This window comes from Montipora capricornis, chromosome 9 (genome assembly GCF_036669925.1).
Source record: "Montipora capricornis isolate CH-2021 chromosome 9, ASM3666992v2, whole genome shotgun sequence".
NCBI classification, from domain to species: Eukaryota; Metazoa; Cnidaria; class Anthozoa; order Scleractinia; family Acroporidae; genus Montipora; species Montipora capricornis.
In genome coordinates, this window is record NC_090891.1 from 7,989,096 (window position 1) to 8,014,095 (window position 25,000).

At 37.7% G+C, this 25,000-nt stretch overlaps 1 protein-coding gene and 1 non-coding gene across 2 annotated transcripts in view; both read right to left on the bottom strand.

The window, feature by feature from the left end:
* The window catches only part of LOC138014928 (N-alpha-acetyltransferase 15, NatA auxiliary subunit-like), a 41,940-nt gene that overhangs the window by 11,319 nt on the left and 5,621 nt on the right, over positions 1-25,000 (bottom strand). The window contains 10 exon segments of the mRNA XM_068861818.1: positions 1-114; positions 325-491; positions 685-705; positions 708-756; positions 1,627-1,733; positions 3,152-3,247; positions 7,067-7,186; positions 12,069-12,222; positions 21,607-21,741; positions 21,895-21,963. The exon segment at positions 1-114 is cut by the window's left edge and continues 39 nt beyond it. Of these exon segments, the coding sequence (XP_068717919.1) occupies positions 1-114; positions 325-491; positions 685-705; positions 708-756; positions 1,627-1,733; positions 3,152-3,247; positions 7,067-7,186; positions 12,069-12,222; positions 21,607-21,741; positions 21,895-21,963 (1,032 nt within the window).
* Trnas-gga (transfer RNA serine (anticodon GGA)) lies at positions 10,837-10,909 on the bottom strand. Its single transcript has one exon. It is a non-coding gene; the product is annotated as a tRNA-Ser (tRNA).

The window sequence follows — 25,000 nt, forward strand, 5'->3', positions numbered from 1 at the left end:
TTGATTTGCTCGTAGCTGGTACTTGGCACATTTACAGTTCACATATCTATCAGCAGTGTCAAGTGACCGAGCCTCATCCATGCAAAGTGCTGCTCTTTCCATGTCTCCTCCATGCTGAACAAAATCAATACACATACATGTACATTATGGTAACATTGTCCACTAGATAAATTTTCTCTTTCAACTTTACATGTACGTTTGACATGCACATACATGAAATCAGTGAAAGTACAATCAGGATCTTTGTAAAACTTTTGAGGAAAATGTACAAAAAATTGCAAAGAGCTCCCACAATACTTTTTCTTGAGTTCCAATGACAAGTACCTTATAAATCCTAGCTTTCACCATGTAAGCTTCAATAAGTGTTGGAGTGTGATCTAAAGCCTTGTCTATATACTCCAAAGCTTTCTTGCTGTCCCGTAGATAGTCAAAATGCTGAGCAAGGAAATGGTATACCCACAGAATAGCTGTGGGAGGTTCAAGCTCACCACCTGAAAGAAAGTTGAATGTTTACAGGTAACACTTATTATCCCTGAAAGACAAAACCACTGCAACAACGCAAGAAAGCGGCTGAATTTTATGTACCACAAACTAGCACTAAATGAACTACTGGTATTCTTTTTTCAATAAGAAACCTTTTAAAACAAATTGCACTCAAAGTGACTTCATCAAGAAGCATCTGACCTTTTCCTGTTAAAGTTCCAAGGTGGTTATGCTGTCAAGGTATCCAAGTGCAATGTTCTCCACAATCTTTACCTGGAATATTAAGTTATAAAAAAAGTTACAAAACAGCATGTATATGTTCTTCCACTTGGATGGGAATCCAGTCTGCCTTGCAGGAAGTTGTGGGTTTGATTCCACAGACAGACCTCACTGTACAGTACACAAGGGTTATTAAAGATATTATTAACCCTTCCACCCCAAAAGAGACACTTTTAAGGATTTTACTCTGTCTGACATCAGGTGATTTTGCTCACGGGGCCACTCTAGAGGCTGAAAACGTTAACAACATCTATGTGCACTAAAAAAGTATGACCTTTTAACCCCTCCACTCCCAAGAATGACACTTATACTCAGTCTAACACCAGACAATTTTACTTATCAATGGGGAACCCTCAGGGCTGAAGAGGTTAACACCTTTTTTTGTAGTGGAAAAATAAATCTCTTCTTCAATAGTTTAACATACATGTATAATACTTGGGGACATTTTGCTCATTGCTCATATTTTTTCTCGCTCCTACTGGGCTCGGAAAAATACTATGCAACTTGCAAAACATCCACGCGCATTATATGTGAAACCATCAAATCAATGTATATCATACATTGCATATGCACATGTAGACCCCATCTTACGACCCTTTTTCCTTAACAATTATCACTGAGAGGATTGTTAAAGAACTTGATGACTTTCACAAAAAGAAAGACAAAGTTCCCTACGGCGTGTGCTGTTGTCTGGCCTTGTTTCTGTCATCTAATAATTCTCAGAATGGTCTGGAGGGTCATGATTGTGTGTCACAAAACAGTAAATGGTCAATATGACTGTTAACTACTAAAATACAAGTAAAGATGAAAGGTGCAAAATGAGGACAAAAACTAATAAATCATAATTATTTAGTCAGTCGTTACTTTTTCTTTATCAGCATATAAATTCCTGATATTGTTGAAAAGTGGTGGTACTCCTTTATGAATAGCAGGCCTCATGTAGTTGTCCACTAGCCTGATAAAGATTTCCCCTACAGAAGCAAAAATCAAAAAGTACATTATAGCTCTTCAGCCTTTTACCATCGCAACACCCAAATATTATTAATGGTTGCCTTTGTTACATTGTTGGCATTGAAAAACTCAGTAACAGTGAGTCGCATATCTGTCCCACCCATTACGTCCAACAATTAAGGCACTCATCTGACTCAAAATCCACTGTACAGTGTATTCGTGGTACTAAACCATTTCGAAAAACTACTGTATTTATTTGTGTCTACCTATAAGAAGTGTACAAATACAGGCAAGTCGACGCAATAATGGAATCCTGAGAATTTTAGTTTGGTGTAGGATAACTTAGCCAAGTATCACAATTTTCGACAGAAGTCTAAGACTATACTACAATCATGGACAAAAGTGTTGGGAAGGTAGCTTCATTTTACAAAATAACCCCCCTCCCCCTTTTCAATGTCGGATTTTCGAAGGAAAAAAATTGTGACTTTTCTTACCTGGAGATTTCCAACATTGAATATGGGGGGTGGGGGGCCACAAGAGCATGGTATTTCCCAAATATTTCATCCAATGGTGAGAATAATCGAATTAGGTGTGAAGTGAACTGATGCCTGAAAATTCCCAACAGCTTCTGACTATGATTGTAGCTACTATCATACTGCATATGCACAGTCATACATGTACACGATCACATCAAGAGGGCTTTTTTGACAAATTTAAACAGAGCTCTTCAGTCCTAATCAAATCACACCTTCTAGGATTGATACTGACCTTTTTTTTTACACGTAAATTTCTAGACAAATAGGACAAATGCAAATGCAAGGAAGAAGCTAACCAACTTTCTCATAACAGTACAATCCTTGAGTGATCAGCACTAAATCCTAAACATATAGCATCCAAGCCAGAAAATTGATCGAGTCTGGTAACAACATGGCATCATGCCAAGTTACTACGTGAAATCAATGGAACATTGTGATCACAACTGATTTGCAAGAGTAGAATTCTGAGCTTAACCAACAATAATTTAAAGTGTCAAAAGGTCTATGTAAACAATTCACCTCTATGCTTTGCTGCCGCCATTAAAACTGGTTGTGCTTGGAGGAAAACGTTACAGAACTGACTTCATTGGCTTATTTCCTGTATTGTTATGCATAAATTATCACTATACACCTGTGCATTGTAATGTTGCAGTAACATGTATCCCACAGCCGGTTGACTCTAGACTTTGACCCAGGTCCATTATGTAATGCCAAGGATGATTATTCTACAATAGGTGACTTTCAGTCAACAAACTGTTAACTTATACACGGGTAAATACATACATGGTACGTCCATGTTCCGTAGGCCAATAATAGCCCCCCGTGAATCAAGGGTATTGAAATAGGAATTCTCAGCAATTACTGTACATGTACATGTAGTGCTTATAAAGATGAAAACACACCAGTTGTGAATGAAAGTGGTATTCTCTTAGGAGCTTGAGCTCTTGGATACATCTCAGCATACTGCATATACAGGTTGTAACGGTCAACAGGGTTGCCTGAAATGAAAAACAATTATTAACTATTCTGGAAACTTGGGAGAAAGTCAAAAAAATTAATATCATCTTTGAGAAAGAATGAATAACCAAAGTTTGTCATGATACAATATATGTATTGTTAAAAGGAAGATAGGCTAAACACAATAAAAAACAAAAAATTAATGTCAAGATGATCATTTTTTTCAATTTCAGTTTCAAAAAGTGTTAAAAACTGCATCCATACATGGAGACTGGGTGCATGGGATTACGTGTACGACCAGCAGCTTCCACTGGAGGCCAGCCAGCCAGCCAGCCCCTCAACCAAGTAACGCTCCCATGGCCAGCAATCCCCGCAACCCATCCATGAGCCCTCAAGTCGGGGGTCCAGGCACCTGTCACACTAATAAACTGTGGAAGCACAGTGGGGTGAGGAGGGGAGAAGCAAAAGCCCATCTAGACAAGCACAGAGCAAAGTGGCTGGCAAAATGTCTGCTGAATCCTCACGCAATGAAGGTGATTCCCTTGTTTTGCACAGCAATCTCATACTGCACATACAGGGCTCTCAAAAGAATTGTGAACAGCCGTTGCTGTGCTATTTTCAACCATAACACAGAAGTACATTGCCAAACACCATGTAGCTTGGGCCCCTTGGAAAATGACATCTGCGAGTGGTCTGGGCTAAAACGTTTTGAATTCAATATGGCAGCTATGTTTTTCGTTGCAATCGAAACCTTTTAAATACAGTGATTCTTCAGTCATTCTGTGGACTGGCAACGTGGCAAGGAAAATTGCAAAAGCAACTAACATTAAGGTGGCTTTCTACAGTTTTCAAAGAAAAAGATCAAGATTTTGAAATCTATAAAATTAAAGCAACAGGATGTCTCTTCTGAAGTGCTAGTTACTGCAATCGATGTAAAATGTAATTTGACCTAACAAGTAAAATGCAAATCAAGGGAAAATGCTAAATATAGTGACCACGCTCCTGGAGGGGGACTGGAAAGTAGACATTTCAAAGGCCTTTTCCTCAAAAACTAGCCCTACAACCCCATCTTAAAATTCCAGGATTTCTTTAGCGACAAGAAACCATATTTACCCGTGTATGAGCCGGTCCCATGTATAAGTCGACCCTACATTTTTGATGGCAAAAAAAGCAATTTCTTAATTTCTTTGTTAAATGTTCATGGGATACTAATCTTGTATTCTTCGATTCTGGAACTGCGGATACAAAAAAATCCAGGGCCTCAAGTGCTTAATGGTTTTGTGATTCAGCAGTTGTTGTACAGGCAGGCATTTTGTCCTTGAGATTCAAAAAAGTTCTGAGAAAATCGAACAATCATGTAAACCCCGAACTGATTAGTTTCATTGTTCAGGGACACAGGGCTTTAGAGGATAAGCACAACATCACAGAAGCTGAAGTCAGTCTTTGAAAATGACTTCAAAAATAGTCGTATAAAAATAACTTTCTTTAATTTTCCAGACATGTTTCGACTGTACGTCCGTCTAAAATGTTGAAGATACTCACTAGCACAAAAATGAAATAGACACAGGAAAAGTTCATTTAACAAATGTGGAAAGCTCAAAAAGGTATTTCTGTTTCTTCAAATAAAACACGATCGTTCAACTGCTTAGTAACCTGGCACAGTACCTCATGTTTCCGTGTAAGCATCTTCAATTGCATTGCCTGAAAATGCTGGTTGGTAATGGTTGTTTTTTTATTTTTGATACAAACCTTGCTAAATTAAATGCTTTTGCAAACTTCGTGGTGTTTGGTTCATGAGTTTTTTGTTTTGTTTTTCATGTGAGATTTTATAAACCAAGGACCAATTAAACCTTGCACATTTCACATCATTTTTGAAGTCTAGATAGCAGCAACAATACAGATAGTCGTATAAAAATAACAACTTTCTTTAATTTTCCAGACATGTTTCGACGGTACATCTGTCATCTTCAGTGTTACATATTTTGAAATCGCTGTTGAATTTAAAGCTCGCGCGATCTTACAAACTTCGTTACATTGCGTTGTCAATATTGCGTATTAAATCAAAACAGAACAAAACAAAAATTTTTAAATGTGTGACGCTTAGTTCCTTACAGGGAGAGAGTCAGGTTAATGTGTTTCACCTGCTGGTTGAGATCGGGCTTCTCCCATTTTATATACATGGATTCCTTAAGCTTCACTTAGTACTTAGTGGCTGCAGAGTCCAGGATCTCAAAGCAATCCGGTGTGCAGGATGCCTTACAAAACTCTGAACTCTTGCGCACTCGTGTGGAGAAGTGTCCGCTAGTTTCACCAACATAACAAGCATTACATAAGTAACAAGCATTACATAGTAAGTGCGCAAGCACTTACTTTCAGGCAGATCTTCGACAAAACAAAACAAAAAACTCATGAACCAAACACCACGAAGTTTGCAAAAGCATTTAATTTAGCAAGGTTTGCATCAAAAATAAAAAAACAACCATTACCAACCAGCATTTTCAGGCAATGCAAGTGAAGATGCTTGCACGCAAACATGAGGTACTGTGCCAGGTTACTAAGCAGTTGATCGTATTTTATTTGAAGAAACAGAAATACCTTTTTGAGCTTTCCACGCTTGTTAAACGAAATTTCCTGTGTCTATTTCATTTTTGTGCTAGTGAGTATCTTCAACATTTTAGAGTTGGACAAATCCTGTTTCATTTCAACTGGAATTGCTTACATTGATTTTGAAGTCTTTTGTTGCAAGAGGAAAAGCCAACCTTTTCCACTGTGTTCATTATGCCCAAGACAACATTATCATGTTAAATTTGAATAAATTATTTAGCTGGAACTTGGCTCTAAATCATTGACCCATGTACATGTATAAGTCGAGGGCAATTTTGGAGCTTCTTTTGAGGCCATGAAAGGTCGACTTATACACTGTAAAATAAAGGAAATAGTTTAATCTGTCAGAAAGGTTTTTGGCAAATGGCAAAAACGTCGAATTTAGTCTATTTTGATAACAACTGAAAAACTGTGATACATCTTTTTTAAAAAAAGACAGTTTCGTCTTCATATTGTTTGCTAATTCCCAAAATTTTAACCCTGGTTGTACAGCCAGGTATTGAGAAAGAAGGCCTAGTTTCCAGTCCCCCTTCCAGGAGCTCGGTCATTGTATTTAACCTTTTCCCCTGATTTGCACTTATTTGTTCGGTAACATTACACTTTACATCAATTGCAGTGAAAAAAATTGTTGCTTTAATTTCACAAATTTCAAAATCTTGATCTTCTTCTTTGGAAAACTGTACTACGACACCTTAATTACAAATTTATCCACTCCAAAAGTCGTTCTTTTATTTGCACTATCTGATATGCTGATTGAGGCATACTCACACTTACTAGTGACACCCATGGCAGGCGTTACGGGTTATATTGAGAACCCTGGCATAACATTGCAACTTCAAAGATGGCAGCGTTTCTCGCCAGCCATCTAAAGAAACACAACAAAGACCACTTTTGCTGTTAAAAAGCTTTCAAGCGCAATCATTATATCTATTCTCGGTTAAGAAGTTGTTGTTTCGGAATTCCCTCCAGTCCTTTTGCAGAAAGTGATCATTTTGAAGCTGAAATTGCCCCTTTGCCATCCATTTGTCCTGTGTATGAATAATTCAATTGTGTCAAGTTTGACAAAAATCTGGATAGTACGTCATTTTCAAGGGAACTACCTTAAAAGACTGTGAATGAGCTGACCATATGCATGAGTCAAACACAGCTGACCACTCTTAGTTGATCGACCAACAGACCTTACAGACCAATACCACTATTTTGTTGTTAACTTGATTCATGTATCTTCATGACAGCATTTTTTTTTCATAACTCACTGAGTTCTAAAGACCTCTCCAGTTCATGGTAATACCAGTTGTTTTCTGGATTTCTCCTCAGCAACTCTCTGAAAACCTTCTCTGCTTCTCTCAAGTTTTTTAGTTCAAGGTGCAATGATCCTGCAAAACACAGAATCACAACCAACTTGACGGTAAAAATAGAGTACTTTACTGGGAAAAAATTAAACCTGGCTCCAAAGTTGCCACAGTAGAGTCTGTACCCCAGTAGGCCAAACCTTGGTCAAATTTGCTTCGTTTTTGCTCACTAAGGATTACCCCTGAAAAAAAGATAATTTGGGGTGTGTTCGATTGACCATATTCCGGAATAGGAATTCAAGGAATAGAAGTTACAAAGCCTCCGTTTTTATGGAGATTCATGTTAAAATCGTCAAACACCTTCTCAATGCCATTTTAAAAATACATGTATCTTTTCTATCATTGTTGCTTCAAAACGCCAGACGTACTGTTTTAAATCATCATTCCATGTATTCTTATGTCAGAATACATGTAGGGTCAATTGAACACACCCTTAGTTTCCCTGACCAGCAAACTTGAATGTTATCACATGTTTTGTGGTAGCTAAATTTTAGCCTCCATTAGTGCCAGCTGCTTTGCTTATCATTTTTCTCACAATCTGAATGTACTGTACTGTTTTGTTTTTTTTTTAAGACACATACACTGTACTGTATCGTAGGAGGCAGTGTGGCCCAGTGGTTAGCCTTGAGATTTGGGGATCCTGGGTTAGGGACACCAGTGCTTGACTTTCAGGAAAAAACCAAGGGGCCCCTAAGCTTTCAGATTTGGTTGCCAGCTCAAGTATTTTACTTGCCAAAAAATTTCCTTATACGTTTCAACAAAGGGTAGAATCCAAGTGAGATCAAGGCGAAAATCAGAGTGCATAGAGCGGCCTTGACAGCCATAGATGGGTAAAAATAGTTGCAAATTTTAAACGCTGGATTTGGCCATTTCCGAGTTGCTGTTTGCCTCTGGTTCAAAGTACTTAACCATTCAAATGATAATGAGTTTGATTTGCATGAAAATACACCAGTCATTTCCATTTGAATGGTTGTGCACTAGGACTCGCTTTGAAGCTGAGGCAAACTTGGAGAAAAATAATTGTAAAATAAAAGTAATAAAAGTTAATGTACATCAATCATAACATTGCTAAGGAATTCGATTGTGACCGAGTCGATTGTCCCAGATATTGCAATATGATATCCACATTTTAAATATACTCTTGATCCTTGGAAATGCTTTTAATTCGCAAACCCTTCACTGAACGTGCAAACGGACTCAATTGGCGCAAAGACATTCACTTGAAAAACTTAAGCCTTCATTCTTATGCTGATGCTGAAGAACACTAAATCTCTACATTAATTTATTCACTGAGCCTTGAGAATGGTGTCACAATGACGATGAAACATCCGTTATTAAGTTTTTTATTCGCTTGTTTAAATTTTCGATATTGGTGCATTGACAGTGGTACATTAAGTTTCTTTTTTCAAATTATTATCATGATTCATTATGAACAACAATTTCATTTCTTACTCATTATTTCTGAGAATTACAGCCATCAATGATTGATAAAAGGGCTGCAGTGCATACGTAAGCTGGAAACCAATATTAATACCAAGTAAACACGAGCAGTGTTCTCACCAGGCTGCGCCCTTGTGGGATTCACACACAAAAATTCGAAATTGGCACACAGAAATCACCACTATGAATTGTTTGGAAAATACTTGTTTATATTTCCTCAATGGTTAGAATGTTTTTTCGAACCAAAAGAAAGAGGAATATCTAAGTTTTACTTACAAAAAAGATTGAAACAGTTCTTTTCAATCCCTACAGTTCCTAGGTACAATTCTGCTTCGTTACTGCATGTAGCAAGAAAGATCTCCGTGTATTTCAAAATGCTTGAAAGATGAAACATGGGTGGCTAGTCTAAGAATAATTATTTATCAGTAGTACATGTAGACTGCGAGCAGTCTCTCTTTTGCTCTAAATCATTGACATGAACGAACACTTCAAAATGGCTGAAACTGCGAGTTGGAAATACCACGGGCGTTTGTTAGAGCGAAGAGAGAGACTGCAATGGTTTCGTATTGCATTTTGGAACTCTAGTGATAGATTGACAGCTCTCATCATCCTGCCTGCCATGCCCATTTGGAAAATATTCTCACAGGAATCAATGAAGATTTTTTGCCAATAATGTATATCACCCTGCTTATGTGTGAATGATTGTTTGCCAACAAAACTTGAATACCATGTAGAAGTTTTATTTGTGGGGTATAATTTTTGCTGTTTAATCCACAAAATAAAAGTCCCACAAAAATATCATGCTACACAGTAAGGTGATCCACGATGATTCCACACCGAAAAAAAAACAGCAACAAATACCGTAAGAGAGTTCCTTCAAATCAATTTATAGCAATTCTCCATAGAAAAGCAGCATATGTGAGCATGGATACTTTATTTTGGAGAAGCTTGGATTTACTACATTACAAAGTCACTTGCTTTCTTGTGTGAAAGAGCAACAGATGATCCCGGGGCAAAGGAAGCGAAGCCACAGAAGGAAGATTCAAGCAAAGTCACAATACACCTCACAGATTGACATCAAAAGTCTTCAAGACTACCACATATGATGATGGAAGCAAGGAATGCATGCTTAAAATGAAGTTAACGACAGATAAAGATAACAAGAGGATAAATAAACACCATTTCCAAAGCCTACATGCGTTAAGGCGTGAAGTAAATTAATGTGCCTTGTCCATTCATTGTACTCATTTGATGAATAACAAAATTAAATAATAATAATGCAGTAGGAAACAGACAACTTTTTTGAAAGACATGTTTCAGCATGCTTATGCCATCATCAGTTTAACGAGTTCCTAAGTGTGAACAGATATAAAGTCTACGGGTAGATGAAAAAATTATTACAACATGACGTAATACAAAAGCGGGGACTAATTACAGCGTGACACTAAACATCAAGGTGTAAACTAAAACGTGAGAAAAGTGTTGTAATGCTGCAATTGTTTGTTAAGTTCAGGTTTGATCTTATTTATATAAAAAGCTTCTTTGAGTTTCAAATCAATCGAGTTGCTGGCAGAATCCAGAATACTAAAGCACGAAGGGGAGTATTTGTTCTTACATAAAGGGGATGTGTTGAAATGCTTAAAAATATGCGAGTTTTTATTGCTTTCCGTGTGTTCCTTTATCCTGATAAAAAAGTGGTCACTAGTTTCACTAATATAACAGGAATTACAACCCGCACAAGAAAATTGGTAAACTACCATGGATTTTAGAGCAACAGGAGTATGATCTTTAACACTAAACATGTTTTTAATTTTAAATGAAGTGAAAACTAATTTGATAGTTAGGTCAGATTTGCAAAAGCGCTTAGTAAGTTGTCGGATTTTAAGTTTCGCTATTTTGGAATAATGGCCGACAAAAGGGAGTTTAAAATAACATGTATCATTGTCATCATTAGTGTTCTGGCTTTTTTGACAAAAAGACCGGTCAAGATACCGCTTGAAAGTTCTGTCAATAATGTGCGAGGGAAATGAATTACCGGTACATTTCAAAGTTTATTAACATCGTTTTGAAGGCCGGAGGAAGTGTTGTTGATTTTATAGACACGGTCGATAACAGTTCTGATAAGGCCAATTTTATAGCATGATGGAGTAAAACTAAAGAAATTAAGTGAAACTATGATCTTCGCAGTTATGAACGCAATTTTTACAATTGCGTAGAGAAGCCTGAAAAATTCAGGACTTCAACGGGGTTTGAACCCGTGACCTCGCAATTCCGGTGCGACGCTCTAACCAACTGAGCTATGAAGCCACTGACGTTGGGAGCTGGTCATTTGTGGGTTCTAATGGTCCCCTGAGGAATGAATCAATCATATATGATTCATTTCATATACCATTTCATCACTAAAGAAATTAGTTAAGAGACCAGCGTACGTTTTTTTTAAGAAAAACTGAAAAAACACAATCACGCGAAGAGTTGTCAACAAGTATGTAAAGAAAGGAGAGTTTACCATCATTCTCCTTCTCAAAAGTGAATTTGATGTTGGGGTGCCGTGAATTGATGTAATCAAAAAATGACATAGCATCCTGTTCGTTGTGAAAGACAGTCAACATAACGCCTATAGAGTAGAGGGTGATTCGAATGGTTGACAAGGGGGATGGGGACAAAGGGAATGGTCAACACATCCCCTTTATGTAAGAACAAATACTCCCCTTCGTGCTTTAGTATTCTGGATTCTGCCAGCAACTCAATTGATTTAAAACTCAAAGAAGCCTTTTATATAAATAAGATCAAAGCTGAACTTAACAAACAACTGCAGCATTACAACACTTTTCTCACGGTTTAGTTTACACCTTGATGTTTGGTGTCACGCTGTAATTAGTACCCGCTTTTGTATTACGTCATGTTGTAATAATTTTTTCATCTACCCGTAGACTTTATAACTGTTCACACTAAGGAACTCATTAAACTGATGATGGCATAAGCATGCCAAAACATGTCTTTCAAAAAAGTTGTCTGTTTCCTACAGTATTTATCATTCTTACTACTATTGCGACCTTATGGAAATAATAATGCAATAAAAATATCTTAGTGGTCAGGCTGGCGCCTACATTGCAAGTGTGAAAAGTCAGTCGCCAGTGAATAAAATCCGGTCACATTGCTTGCAACGTCAAGCACTGGACACATTCTGGCCACTGGTTGAATTTGTTCCGGGAAGTCCCTGGTTCAACTTCTCAGCTGCACTAACTGTAAATAGCCAACAGTTGTTGTTGAATGTTCTGTTCTGTCATGATTGTGTTCATTGGCCCTGAAAAACCCCTATTGGAATTGGTCAATTATGTATGTATGTTACACAATGTATGTATAATTATGTGAACTAAACTTAGCTCATGGTTGAAGCAGATGTGTTTCAAAATAATTCTCTTCACTGCACAGCTGTTTGTGTGCAGCATAACTCAAATGACTGTACCTCTAATTTCTCGCACTACAAGTTTATCATGCATCAATGATCCATATTGCATCAAGTGGTCTAATGCTCTGTGTGGTCTTCCAGCTTCTCGAAGCACCATGTTTTGATACAGCAGCAGTTCACCATGTTCGATGTCAACTTTTGATAAAGAAATCTGTGATGATAATGAAGCAGAGTAAACTAAATTTCATGCCCTACACATGTACATTTACTGTAGTATGGCATAAAAGCACGGCCCACTGAAACAAGAAAATACCTTGAATCTTTGCGATGGATGCTGAAACCCAAGGTGTAACTTTGCCAGGGGAATTGACCATATAATAACCATAGCACATGCCACATGAAAGAACATTAAGGACTGATTCCAGCACATACTGTATGTCCAGATATGCAAGATACATGTATTAGATACCCACCTGATTTTGACATCTGACACAAAGTGTCCTGTTAAGTTTAACAGGGCTCAAGACTAACTAGCCAACTAGCCACAGGCTAGTGAAATTTCAGTTTTGACTGGTAGATTTTGAGCTTTCACTAGCCATTGGGGCTAAAAGAGAGGATAAAAACTAACCAAAACAGCAAATTAGAAAAAAAAATACTGAACACAAAAGGAAAGCGGATTACAGTTTCCCTGTGCCCCATTACCAAATGCCAGACAGGGCTTAACTTCAGTGAACGTTTGTATTTTCTTCGAAAATAATTAATCAAGTGTGAAATCATGCGGAACTTCTCGGCTGTTGTTTCATTTACTGTAAACAACAAGGTCAAGAGGTCACGTACTTGTTTAATAATAATAAAACTTACAGTATATAGCACCAATATCAATATTAACTTTTTTCATCAGTGCTCAAAAATTATAAAACTGATTACTTAAGCAACTTAACAGCTGTAAAAATTGCAAAAACCTACTAAAAAGTTAACAAGTTTAAAAAGCATATAAAATTACCTAAAAGCTTTCTGGAATAAAAATGTCTCAAGTGTCTTCCTAAAAGATGTACTTGATGGGTTACTCCTAATTGCAAAGGGCAATAAATTCCATAGTTAAGGAGCAGCCACAGTAAAAAGGCGATCTCCTAACATTGTTGTAAAATTCATTAATAATTCATCAGGATGACAGCCAACAGAAACGCACTATTCAGGTCACATGTGTTGGTTTGTAAATCCCGTTAAAGTTCAACTGTCTGAAAGCACGGGGTGGGATTGAATAGATAGCAGGGAAAGGCTGGGGTTGATGAATTTTTAATTAGTTGAATTAGCAGTAAAATTAAATTTCATTAAGACTTCTAACTCGCCTAATTAGTATGCTCAACTTTCATAAAAACAAGTCCTGTAAATTTGTACAAAGTTTATCAATCAATCACAAGTTTGACATTTCAATCACAACTATTAGGTAACAATTTACTTGAATCTTGGGTGCCTTGTCGAGAAAGTTTAATGCATCCTCGCCTTCCGTCTCACGCAAATGACAGTTAATAGCACAAAATAACAAATAAAGCGAATTGGGCGGATAACGCTCTCCATTTTGCTTGGCCACTTCACAAACAAACTGAATTTGCTCAACCAAAAGTTTAGCTTATTTGCCGACATGTGCTCTACTGAAACGGTCACATCTTCAACATCTTCGCATTTGAGACCGGCCATTCTAACAACTTCTCAAATTGCTCATTTATTTTGCCGTCGCTGCTGCCACTCCTCGAAGACTTTTCTACCCCATTTAGTGTTGTATTGTGTTGCTTTCGGAGTTGCTCCGACACTAGACTGGTCTCTTCTTCTTTACTCTTTGGAGAGCGAAACCAACAAGCCATGTTTCTACCACAAAAGCTCTACCAAAATAGATTGCTAAATTCAATGCTAAACTCCTATAGGACAACTCCACGCCCACGTAATTAACATAACAATCAAAATCTATTGTTTCATTTCACAAGTAAGATAAAATATTCGCGTCCGACCTTTATGGGCTATAACTGCCCATAAAGGTCTCCCGTTCATATTTTATCTATTACTTAAAGTCTTGAATTTCACAGCATTTACAGTAGTAGGTGCCCATCACAATTGGAGCGTAGATTATACATGCATTTGCCTCCTTTCTTAAGATCAACAAGTTCCCGGAGACAAAAAGGAGCTAAGCCATTGATAACCGTTGAAGTTAATAGTAATAAAATTATCTTAAAATCAACCCAAAACTTAACTGGCAACCAGCACAGATTATACAGCAACGGTCTAACATGGCAGTATTTAGCTTACTGGAAAATTCACCTAGAGGCAGCATTTTGGACCCTCTGTAGCTTATTAAGGTGGTAGGCTGGTAGGCCATAGAGCAGACTGCTATAATAGTCAACACGACTTGAGACAGATGCATGAATTGGGCGTCTCTGTGGACGCTTAGAAAGATATGGTACAAGCAAGTAATAAAAAGCATTGAAAGTGTTATTTACATGTGAATTCATTGATTTGGTCTAATTTCAGTCTCCAATTAAAAATATATTGTATGATCAATGTCAACCTTTGCCAGTTGTTGCTTGGTATTCACTACGAATGGTGAATCTCACATTAAAGGAGAGAAAACGAGTTTGCAAGCACTCTGGCAGCCGAATATTATAAATTGACTCAAAAATCCTTCAAGCACAAAACGCAGGGACTGCTGTTGAAACTACATGTACACATACACTGTACATGTATTAAAAAAGAAAATCTTATATAAGCCAGGTTTTTCCTTTATTATTTGTGTAATTTTAAGATAATACTTTTCCGCATTCATATTGTCAACTGTTTTCCAGGAGATTCAAGTTGTCTTTGCATAATACTGTAGCTCTAATAGAGGTTTTGCATGGCAGCCATGCTGCATGGCAGAAACAATGAAAATGTTTTGCACAAGAAAGAACATTTGTTCCCATAGGAAAAAGAATCTAAATGTTCCTGCCATGCAACATGGCTGCTGTGCAAAACCTTTATAGTACACAATATTGTTTTGGTGTTGTATACCATTGTAGCGCCATGGTAGAAGTCTTAGGTAAATAGCCCCCTGAGAAGACATGTGGTTACTGGCAAAGTACTAAACCCAGAAAGATTGAAGAAAATAAAATGGAATCGAAAAACATTGGCTTCTAGGCTGACATGCTGTTCCCTCACAACTTCTTGACACCACAAGTTTAAGTGTGCACTCTAAGCGTCCAACAGCTTTGAAATACAAACGTTCACTGAAGTTAAGCCCTGTCTGGCATTTATCTGGATGGGTGACCTAAAAAATATACCTCTTTGTAACAGAAGCATAGCACCGAAAATTCTATTTTAACACTCAAAAATGTGAACTAAGTAAGATACAGATTTTGTTAGCTTGCTTTATGCAAAACAAATATTGATGCAAAAGTAAATAAATATTGATACACATTTTTTAGGAAGAGCAGAAGGAAGTATTCAGGACGGTCGATCGAGAATAAAATATTTTGCCATCAGCAACAAAATTTACGAAATGAAAAAAAAAACATTAATTTGAACCACAAATATAAAAAGTTACCATCAGCGAAAAACATTTTGCTACGTTCAATTTTGTACTTTTGGCTGCACAATTAAATCACAAAATCGAAAGTGACATCGAATTCAGCGGGTGTTGTAATCAAGTTACCGTGGCCTGCCTACTCGCGAAACAGCGAAGCATCTGTGTCAAATGATGGCAAGATACCGGGTTTTTGTTTTAGTTCAAGTGTTACAAAGTTGGACAAGAAATGTGCGACTTCAACACAAAGATCACAATCTCCCAACTCTTGAGGTTGACCATTGTTTCTGCAAAGTCAACAATTTACTCTCCAAGACGAGGTTATTTATCACCAGGTAATTCCATCGTTTTGGAAATAGCAGCTACTTTATTATTCATCAGCGTCACAATTTTTTGCTGATTTTGGGGCTCATTTTGTTAAAACTCACGCACGCTTCCAAAAGACCTGTTTATTTTCTTGAACCCTTCCTATTTCAATTGCAATTATGCAATTCACATCAAACCCTTTTCGAAAGAAGAAGGATGGGTTACATTTTTACAAACGTTGGCAGTGTAGCTTTTACATTTCAACAGACTTAACTGATTAGAGTGTAATGTTAAGTGCTAGTTTTTGTACCCCATATGAACCATGTGAGTGCTAGCCCTACTAATGGAAATGGGCCCACACAAGGACACAAAAAAAACTCTGACCAGGATGGGAATTTGGGTTAGGGTTAGGGTTAGGGTCTGACCTTGTAGCTCAGTCGGTAGCGCAGCGGTGATCTAACCCGAATATCGTGGGTTCAATTTCTACCCTGGTCAGAGGTTTTATCTGTCCTTGGGTGGGCCCATTTCCATTAGTGGGGCTAACGCTCACATGGTTCATATGGGGTACAAAAACTAGCACTTCACATTACACTCTAATCAGTTAAGTCTGTTGAAATATAAGTGCTACACGGCCAACGTTTATAAAAACATAACCCTTCCTTGTACTTGTACATCTTCATTGCCGTGACTTTCACATCTTCAGTTCAAACGGCTTGCTCCCGTCTGACCTTGTAGCTCAGTCAGTACAGCAGTGGTGATCTACCCTGAAGGTTGTGATTCAATTCCCACCCTGGTCAGAGTTTTTCTCTGTCCTTGTGTGGGCTCATTTCCATTAGTAGGGCTAACGCTCACATGGTTCATATGGGGTACAAAAACTAGCACTTCACATTACACTCTCATCAGTTAAGCCTTTTCGAAAGAACCTTGACCGTAAATAATGAAGCACAAAAGAGACAACAAGCTTTCATTCAAATAATTCTTCACCGTCACATTTCCATTTTGTTTTCTACCTTCGCAGAGTTGAGTACAAAATAAATGTAAATTGCCAGACAACTTAGATGCGACTTCAGTAAACACTATGATGCATTCAAGGCATTCGATTCCTTCAATGTTTGTTAAGTCCATAAAAATAGGTCTCTCGGTGGACATGTGCTTACGGGTAAATGTCTGTGTGATTGTTGACATGTTTTTGTAATGGCGATGACAATGAATGCTTGGAATGCATGAAGAGCATTGTAATTAAGTTTTTCAGATAAACACTGCATGTGGCTACTGTAACAGTTACAAAAACTGAGTGAATTTTGAAGGAAGAATGGATGCATTTATAGGGAAAATAAAGAAAAAAAAACGAAATAATGAGCGAGAGGTAGTAAAGTGTGCAAAGAGTCGCGATGGAAATCCGGAAGTAAGTGATCTGTTTGAAAATCAAGGTCAATGCATGCAGAGTTCCTTTCTTGGATTTATTTTTTATTTTTCACTTCAGAAGAGCAATGGTAATTCTCAAGGTTTAATATGTTTGTCAAATAATTCTGTATCGCGGGCGATATACAAAGAGAGAAAACAAATTATGAGCACTTGATAGCATCAGGTAGCTTTATTTGCGCAAGCAATGTTAATGCTTACTTCCTGATTTTCCCACGAAAATTTTTTGGCTTGGATGAAAATCACAACATTTAATTTCGTGACCTTTCTGGGGCTAGTTACTGGGTTGCCAAACCCAGTTGGAATCTCGGTTTCATTTCGTGGGTTTTTTGTTATTTTTGTTATTTTTTTCCATGTCGGGAAAAGTCTTGCCTGTCACTCCCCTGCTAAGTGGTGTCTTTGTGCATAGAGTCTTCTGTGCGTATTTTGTTAGGTTTGAGGGGCCTGGGGTAATGCGTAGCTTGCTCTGCACAATTGACCTGTAATGGCATCAAAAGTCATTGTAACACGAAGAGCGTTTTAGTACACCTTTAAAGAAAACATACCCATATTGAGCTCAAGAATGGAACGTCAAGACAGGCGGTGAAACATAAAGATCTGGAATCTTAAAAGTGATGAGTAATGGACTTCAACAGCGTGAATCTTTCGCCCGTCAAGCCGAAATCAAAATGAGCTGTACTTCTAATATTTCGCCAAGGTGGTGTTACGTACAACACTGAAACCAAATGGAAATTTCTCTGGCAACTTACGGGTTCAACAAAGACAGAGAAGGAATCGAACACCACTAGTAGATCTGTGATCTCTGTTGTGTGTCTCACAGTGTTTACTGAAGTCGCATCTATTTAAAGTTTGCCTGTTTGTCTGGCAAGTAACATTCATTTTGTACTCAACTCTGCAAAGGTTAACAGGTCTGTTGCAAGCGTGCTTGAGTTTCAACAAAATGCCCCCCAAAATCGGCAAAAGATTGTGACGCTGATGAATAATAAAGTAGCTGCTATTACCAAAAAAAAAAGGAATTACCTGGTGATAACCTTGTCTTAGAGAGTAAATTTTTGATTTTCCAGAAACAATGGTCAATCTCTGAGAGTTGAGCGATTGTGATCTTTGTGTTGAATTCGCACATTTCTTGTGAAAATTTATAACAATTGAAAGTAAACATGCCACGGTGACTTAATCACTGCGCCCGCTGAATTCGATGTGCGATTTACTCGGTGCAGCCAAAAGTACAATTACAACAAAACAACTAAAATCTCCCAAAATGTTTTTCACTGATGGAAACTTTTTTTATTCGTGGTTCAAAATTACTGTTGTTTTCATGTTGTAAATTTTGTTACCGATGGCAAAATATCTTATTCTCGATCGACCGTCCTGAAACTTCCTTCCGCTCTTCTTAAAAACTGTGTATCCATATTTATTTACTTTTACATCAATACTTGTTTTGCATAAGGCAAGCTAACAAAATCTGTATCTTGCTTGGTTCGCATTTGATAGCATTAAAATAGAATTTTCGGTCCTATGCTTCTGTTACTGAGTGATATATTTCTTGGGTCGCCCATCCAGACACTAACCCCGCTGGATAGTGCTTAACTTCAGCTTTAAACTTTTGTTTACAAAGCTATCAGATGCTGTCAGTGCCCGCTTACACTTGTGGTGGAAAGAAGTTGCATGATCAACACGTCAGCCCAGAAGCCAATGTTCCTCGATTCCCTTTTATTTTCTTCAATCTCTCTGGGTTCAGTACTTTGCTAGAGTAACCACATGTCTTCTCAAGGGGCTATTTATCCAAGACTTCTACCATGGCGCTACAATGATATACAATACCTTAACAATATCGTGTACTGTTAGACCTACATATTACACAAAGACAACTGTCAACATGTCATCCCAGAAGACAATGTTTTTCACTTCCCATTTATTTTCTTCAATCTTTCTGGGTTCAGTACTTTGCTAGTAACCACATGTTTTCTCAGGCTATTTACCCAAGACTTCTACCATGGCACTACAATGATAGACAATACCAAAACAATATCGTGCACTGTTAGAGCTCCATATTACGCAAGGTCAACTTGAATCTCCTGGGGCTGGTTGCTCGAAGCCTGGTTAGCGCAAACCGTTAAATTGTTAAAATTGAATAAAGACTTCATTAGTTTCGTGATCCATGCACGCGATCTTACACTCACTCACTCACTCATTCAGACAACCCCAATGACATTGTGCATTACCGGTTACTTATGTCCAGGTTTGACCCTAATTAGATGCACGCCCAATTTCGACATCCAACAAAAAGTGTCCCTTTAAGTCTAAGTATTTGCTACCTATTTTCAACAATAAGATAAGGGTAAAGGTTAGCGTTATTTTTAGCTTTGGTGCATCAGTTAATCTTCACTTAAAGAGCAGCATTTGGGGGACACTTTGTGACATAAATTGTCTGTATTCTAAGACACAAGTGATGTTCAAGTTGGCTAGAAGAGCAAGGGGACACTTCGTGGCGCTTATTGAAATCCGTGTACATCTAATTAGGGTCAAACCTGGACATATCTCTTACGGGCTAGCCCATAAGCACAAAAAAATTGCCATTTGATTTCAGTGTTGTATATAATACCAAGTTAGCAAAATATTAGAGACAAAGCTCACTTGATATCCAACGGCGAAAAACTAAAATTGTTGTTGAAGACCATTACTCGTCGATTTAAAGATTCCAGAGATTCATTTTTCACCGCCTGTCTTGTTCATCCAATTGACGTTCCATTCTTGAGCTCCATGAGGGTATATTTTGTTTAAAGATCCACTAAAACGGCATTGCAAGTTCAGAGAAGTGTCCACCTTTTCAAATTTGGGGGTCCTCTGGACCACTTTTAGAAAAATTGGGGGGTTCATTGCGAAAATTTGGGGGTCCAGCTAATTAATATTTAAGAATTAATGTTCGATCTATTGTCAGATTTCAGATTTCTAAATTGCACAAAAATAAAGTCTTATCCCTCCCCTCGAATTTGTACTTAAAATAAAACGATCAATTTCTTTGAAACTGTTATGCCCGTTGATTCAACGATCAAAATATATGGGCTGTCAAAGCTGCATCGACCACATCTCAAAATGCCTTGAGGAATCTGTCCCCTGTAGGAACTATTAGCTTCAGTAAACAAATTTTGGCGGTCAGTACACAGTTCATCGTCGGCCCATACGGCTGTGACTTCGCCATGGCCAATGTTAATAATCAAGCGATTGAATACATTCAAGTTTCATGTTCAACACTTTACATTTGTATTTTTAACACTACCGGTAACTCCAAAAAAGTTGCATAATTTGCAAAACAGACAAGTTGAGTGCAAAACAAGAACCGAGACGATGCCAGGTGCACGCCCGGAATTAATATCAAGAGAGTCGCACAAAACAAAAATTTAACATACTTCACCGTTGGATTCTCTGCCATTTCACTCATGCTCATTATCACTTATTTAAAGTGTTGTTAAAGACTTCAGTTTTATAACAGTGTTTTGCGAAGTTCGTAACGTGGTGGATATTTTTGCTTTCTCTTGTGCCCGGAATTAATATCAAGAGAGTCGCACAAAACAAAAATTTAACATACTTCACCGTTGGATTCTCTGCCATTTCACTCATGCTCATTATCACTTATTTAAAGTGTTGTAAAGACTTCAGTTTTATAACAGTGTTTTGCGAAGTTCGTAACGTGGTGGATATTTTTGCTTTCTCTTGTGAATGACCAGAGCCGTTCTCAAAGGGAACCTGTTATTTTCGAACGACTGCTTGAGGAAAGGGAGTGACTTCCAATTCCGTTCTCATGAGTCACTATTACTTATGTGTAAGAACGACTCCTTAACTCGTGAGAACAACTTCCCTTTCCGTTCTAACCGCAACTTCACGGCTATGTCACAGCTTCATGCCTCTCAGAACGAGTAGTCGTTAGGAACGTTTTTGCGCGAGGTCACATTATTTTAGTTTTGCCTAGTGAAATCAGACCCGCTACTAGCCACTAGGCTAATGAGCTAAAAAGTTAGTCTTGAGCCCTGGTTTAACCCTTATCTTGCTATCTATTTCCAACAAGTGTTAGGGTTAGCTTTATTTTTAGGAAAGGGGAAATCAAGCTGTTTATTGTTACTTGAGAAGCAGTGTTTTAGGGGACACTTTGTGACACAAATGGTCTGTGTACCTAGATGGGATGGATGTTTAATTTTGGTTCTTTTCTTCCGTAAATTCTGCGATTTTTCATGAATTGCGATTTTAGGTTTATCATGTTAAATCGAAACATTATATCAGAATATCAGAAGCCCTGTTAATAAGAGTTACTTTTATACTTACACTTTGTGTTTTTCGAAAATCGTCCAAAATAGTAAAGGCCATGTCATAATCTTTTAGCAAATGGTAGGAGATGGCATAACCAATCCAAGATGCTCTTTGTCCAGGTCGCAATCTGAGTAACTGGTATCTTGTTTCCTAGTAAAAAAAAGAAATGCTCTCATTGTAACATGTTGACAGAGGATAGCACCACCTAAAAAAAAATCTTCAATGTTTAAGTACAGAAAATTAATATTGACAAAAAAATAACAAAAATGCACCACAATAATTACTTAGAGTACTTTTGCTTACCCTAAACCCCTCAAGATCCCGCATTTGAATTTGAAGAAGTGACAAATCTCTCAAAATTTGAATATTCTCCTGCAGGACAAAAATGTTTGCATATTTAAACACGATCTTGCTACAATTTAGGGAGTAGCATCATGCCTAACCCTAACCCTGCCAAAACCAGCTTGTGAAAGAGTCGGCTGTACTGCCTTGAGATGATCTGGTTGAAGCGCAGTGTATGGTGTATCATCCATAATCACCATGTCATTTTTTTCTTTTCATGTTGTATACATGTATGTAAACATCCAGGTAAGGGTTAGGTTATAAGGTTTAATTCCCCAAGACCTATCTTTTACATCACCAATAAAATTTAATGTCAGCTGGTAAGGTCACTCTCTGAATTTTGACCAGTGTCATAAACCAGACACATACATGTACAGTACCATGCAAAAGTAAGTTGACAGTCTCTTTCGAACCTAGATTCTCGAGGAACAACAATCGAGAATCCAGTTGAGAATCCAGTCGAAGGAATCAAGAATTTAATGAGCTGGTGGATTGACTGATTCCTTGATAGCCTAATAGCACAAACGCAACTGGGAATACAAATGAACGATAAGCCTGCCAAAGTTTCACAGAGACTGTTGTCCGGGAGTAACGCAGAAAAATGAGCGAGTTTAGCCCTCTTTCGAATCCGGCTGCTGAAAATGGGACAAAATCACAAGCAATGACACTACATGTATTACCGCGACTGCAGAGGAAATGTTTATTCTTTGGCTTTACGATCGAAGCATACTAAACAATCACATGGACTGTAAACAGTCTTCAACACTATTGGACTGGAGTGATCTGGTGAGCGATCCGCCCGACAATTAAGCTGTAACCTACAATGTAGCTTGTTAGTGACAATTACTACCACAGTATTTTGAGAGAGGAAAGTCTTTGAAACTACATGTATTCTGTAAACAGTCCTTGACACTATACATCATCATCATCATCTCTTCCTTTTCCTTCTGAGGGAAATAGACACTATACACCGGAGTAGTATTTCAAGTTTACTCCGTGGTCAGTTCGTAGACCTTACTGGATACATGTCACCGATAACACTGCAGTAGCAGACTTTTCTGGAAACAAATTCCCTCTGTATACATGTATGTTAATTTCAGATTAACAAATGTTTCTTTGAACGCAAAACTATTCCGCAATGACTTGCCTGAGACCCGAGTTTCAATGCATTAAAATTTTATTGAATCATAGAAATAAAAGCTTGTTTGTTTATTCCCTTACATGTACAAGAAAAATCAACAGTTGCTGTCCTAGATTACTTTAGGATCTTCAAATTTCTGATTACTATCAATCAACCAAAACAGTGAACTTTTGTTTGTTGTAGAAGAAACATCCGCGGCTTTGTCCGCCGTTTCATTGCCCTTCACCACTTTCACAACATGTTCGTCCACGGGGTTGTTAAACTCTCGTTTAGCACAAAGTTTTTCTGTGATCGATGACATTTCCATGTCCAGACTTCCCCCGTTAAATGTCTGTGTGGTTACGAAGCAAAATGTTTTACACAAATTGTCCCGTTACAGTGAACTTGGAAAATGGCGAGAGATTACCAGAAAGATAAATCTGTAATATAACTTGAAGTTGTTTGTTGTAAAAGCTCATTGTTAATGTTGCTAAATTTGCAAAATGTAAACAACGAAGCCCTATAAGTGGGTTATCAGGATATGAGATTTTTTATTTATTTATTTATTTATTTATTTAACAACTTATGATCCTGGGCCAGTTGTTCAAAAGCCGATTAACGCTAATCTCAGGTTAAAAATTAACGAAGGAGCTTTATTCTCTACTCCCAAATGCTGTTCAAGGCTGATTTTCAGTAAAACTTTACATTAGAAGAAGTCAATTTTGAAAAACAAAAATAAGCAAAGGAAACTTTCACCAAAACGTTGAAAACATAGACCGTAATCATAAATGGCGGCTAAGTAATCATTCTTTGGCTTTATGCTAATCATCCTCACTAGCCTCGCTACCACGAACAAAATTCAAAAGAATCTTTGCTCCAAAGTGAGGCTAGTGAGGATGATTAGCATAAAGACAAAAGAATAATTTCTTGGTCGCCTTTTATAAATGTGACCTTTCACGCGAAAAGGGGGCTTATGGATTTCATAGTAAACCGTGAAATAAATTTCACGGTCACGGCCCGTGAATTTAATATTTCACGCCGTGAAATTGAAATTTCACGGCGTGTTCACTATTGCTCCAATTCTTTTCACTATGCTGAGTGAAAAAGTTCACGGCGCGAAATTGAAGACCGTGAAAATAATGAAGTCACCTCGTGGACTCACTCATGTTCACGCCGTGAAATTATGTTGCTACGCCATCCAGAATAACAGGAAAATTTCGTATTAAAATTGCGGTAAACAAGGAAAAACAATGTTTTGCTTCGGAAATCGAATAATGGTATTTTTATCTTCTCTTGTGTGAAAAGTTTTAAGTTTGTATGGGGCGCCGTTTCGATAATTTCGGCGAAATCGAAGTTGGTATGATTATTTTGCTTTGTTGATGGCACGACGATCTATAATTTGGATGAAAATGTTTCATGACGATACTGACACGAATTACGCTAGCGAGCAAAACAGTTTATTTATTACAGTTTCTCCAATAGCATAAACAATCAAATACACTGAAAAAAATCAGTGTAGGAGGAGAGGGAATCATCCAAAAGCGCACTTGACACCATACGAGGGATTCTCCTCAATTCTGCATAATCAACGTTTGGTCAAAAATACGCAATGAAATTGACATCCCCCGATCAGGGTCTGCGGCCAAAAATGCTGTCACGTAGGTTAAAAAAGGGATTTATCCGCTGAGATTTTGCAAACTGAACAGTCCTTTTTGGGGAATAATGTTGTTCGATTTTCTCGTAAAAATTTACGCGCTGCTCGCTGCCTCGGATTCTAGGAAAAATTACTCGTACTATGTTTGGATTTAAGTGTATTTTGAGCAGTTAGTCGCCCCCTTTGGCGCACTTAAATAAAAACATACTATTAAGCGAGTTGCTGTGATTTTCCAAGTTGCCCCAAAGATTAATGCTCATAATTCATTTGTGCTTGGTGATCTCGGAAAGAGG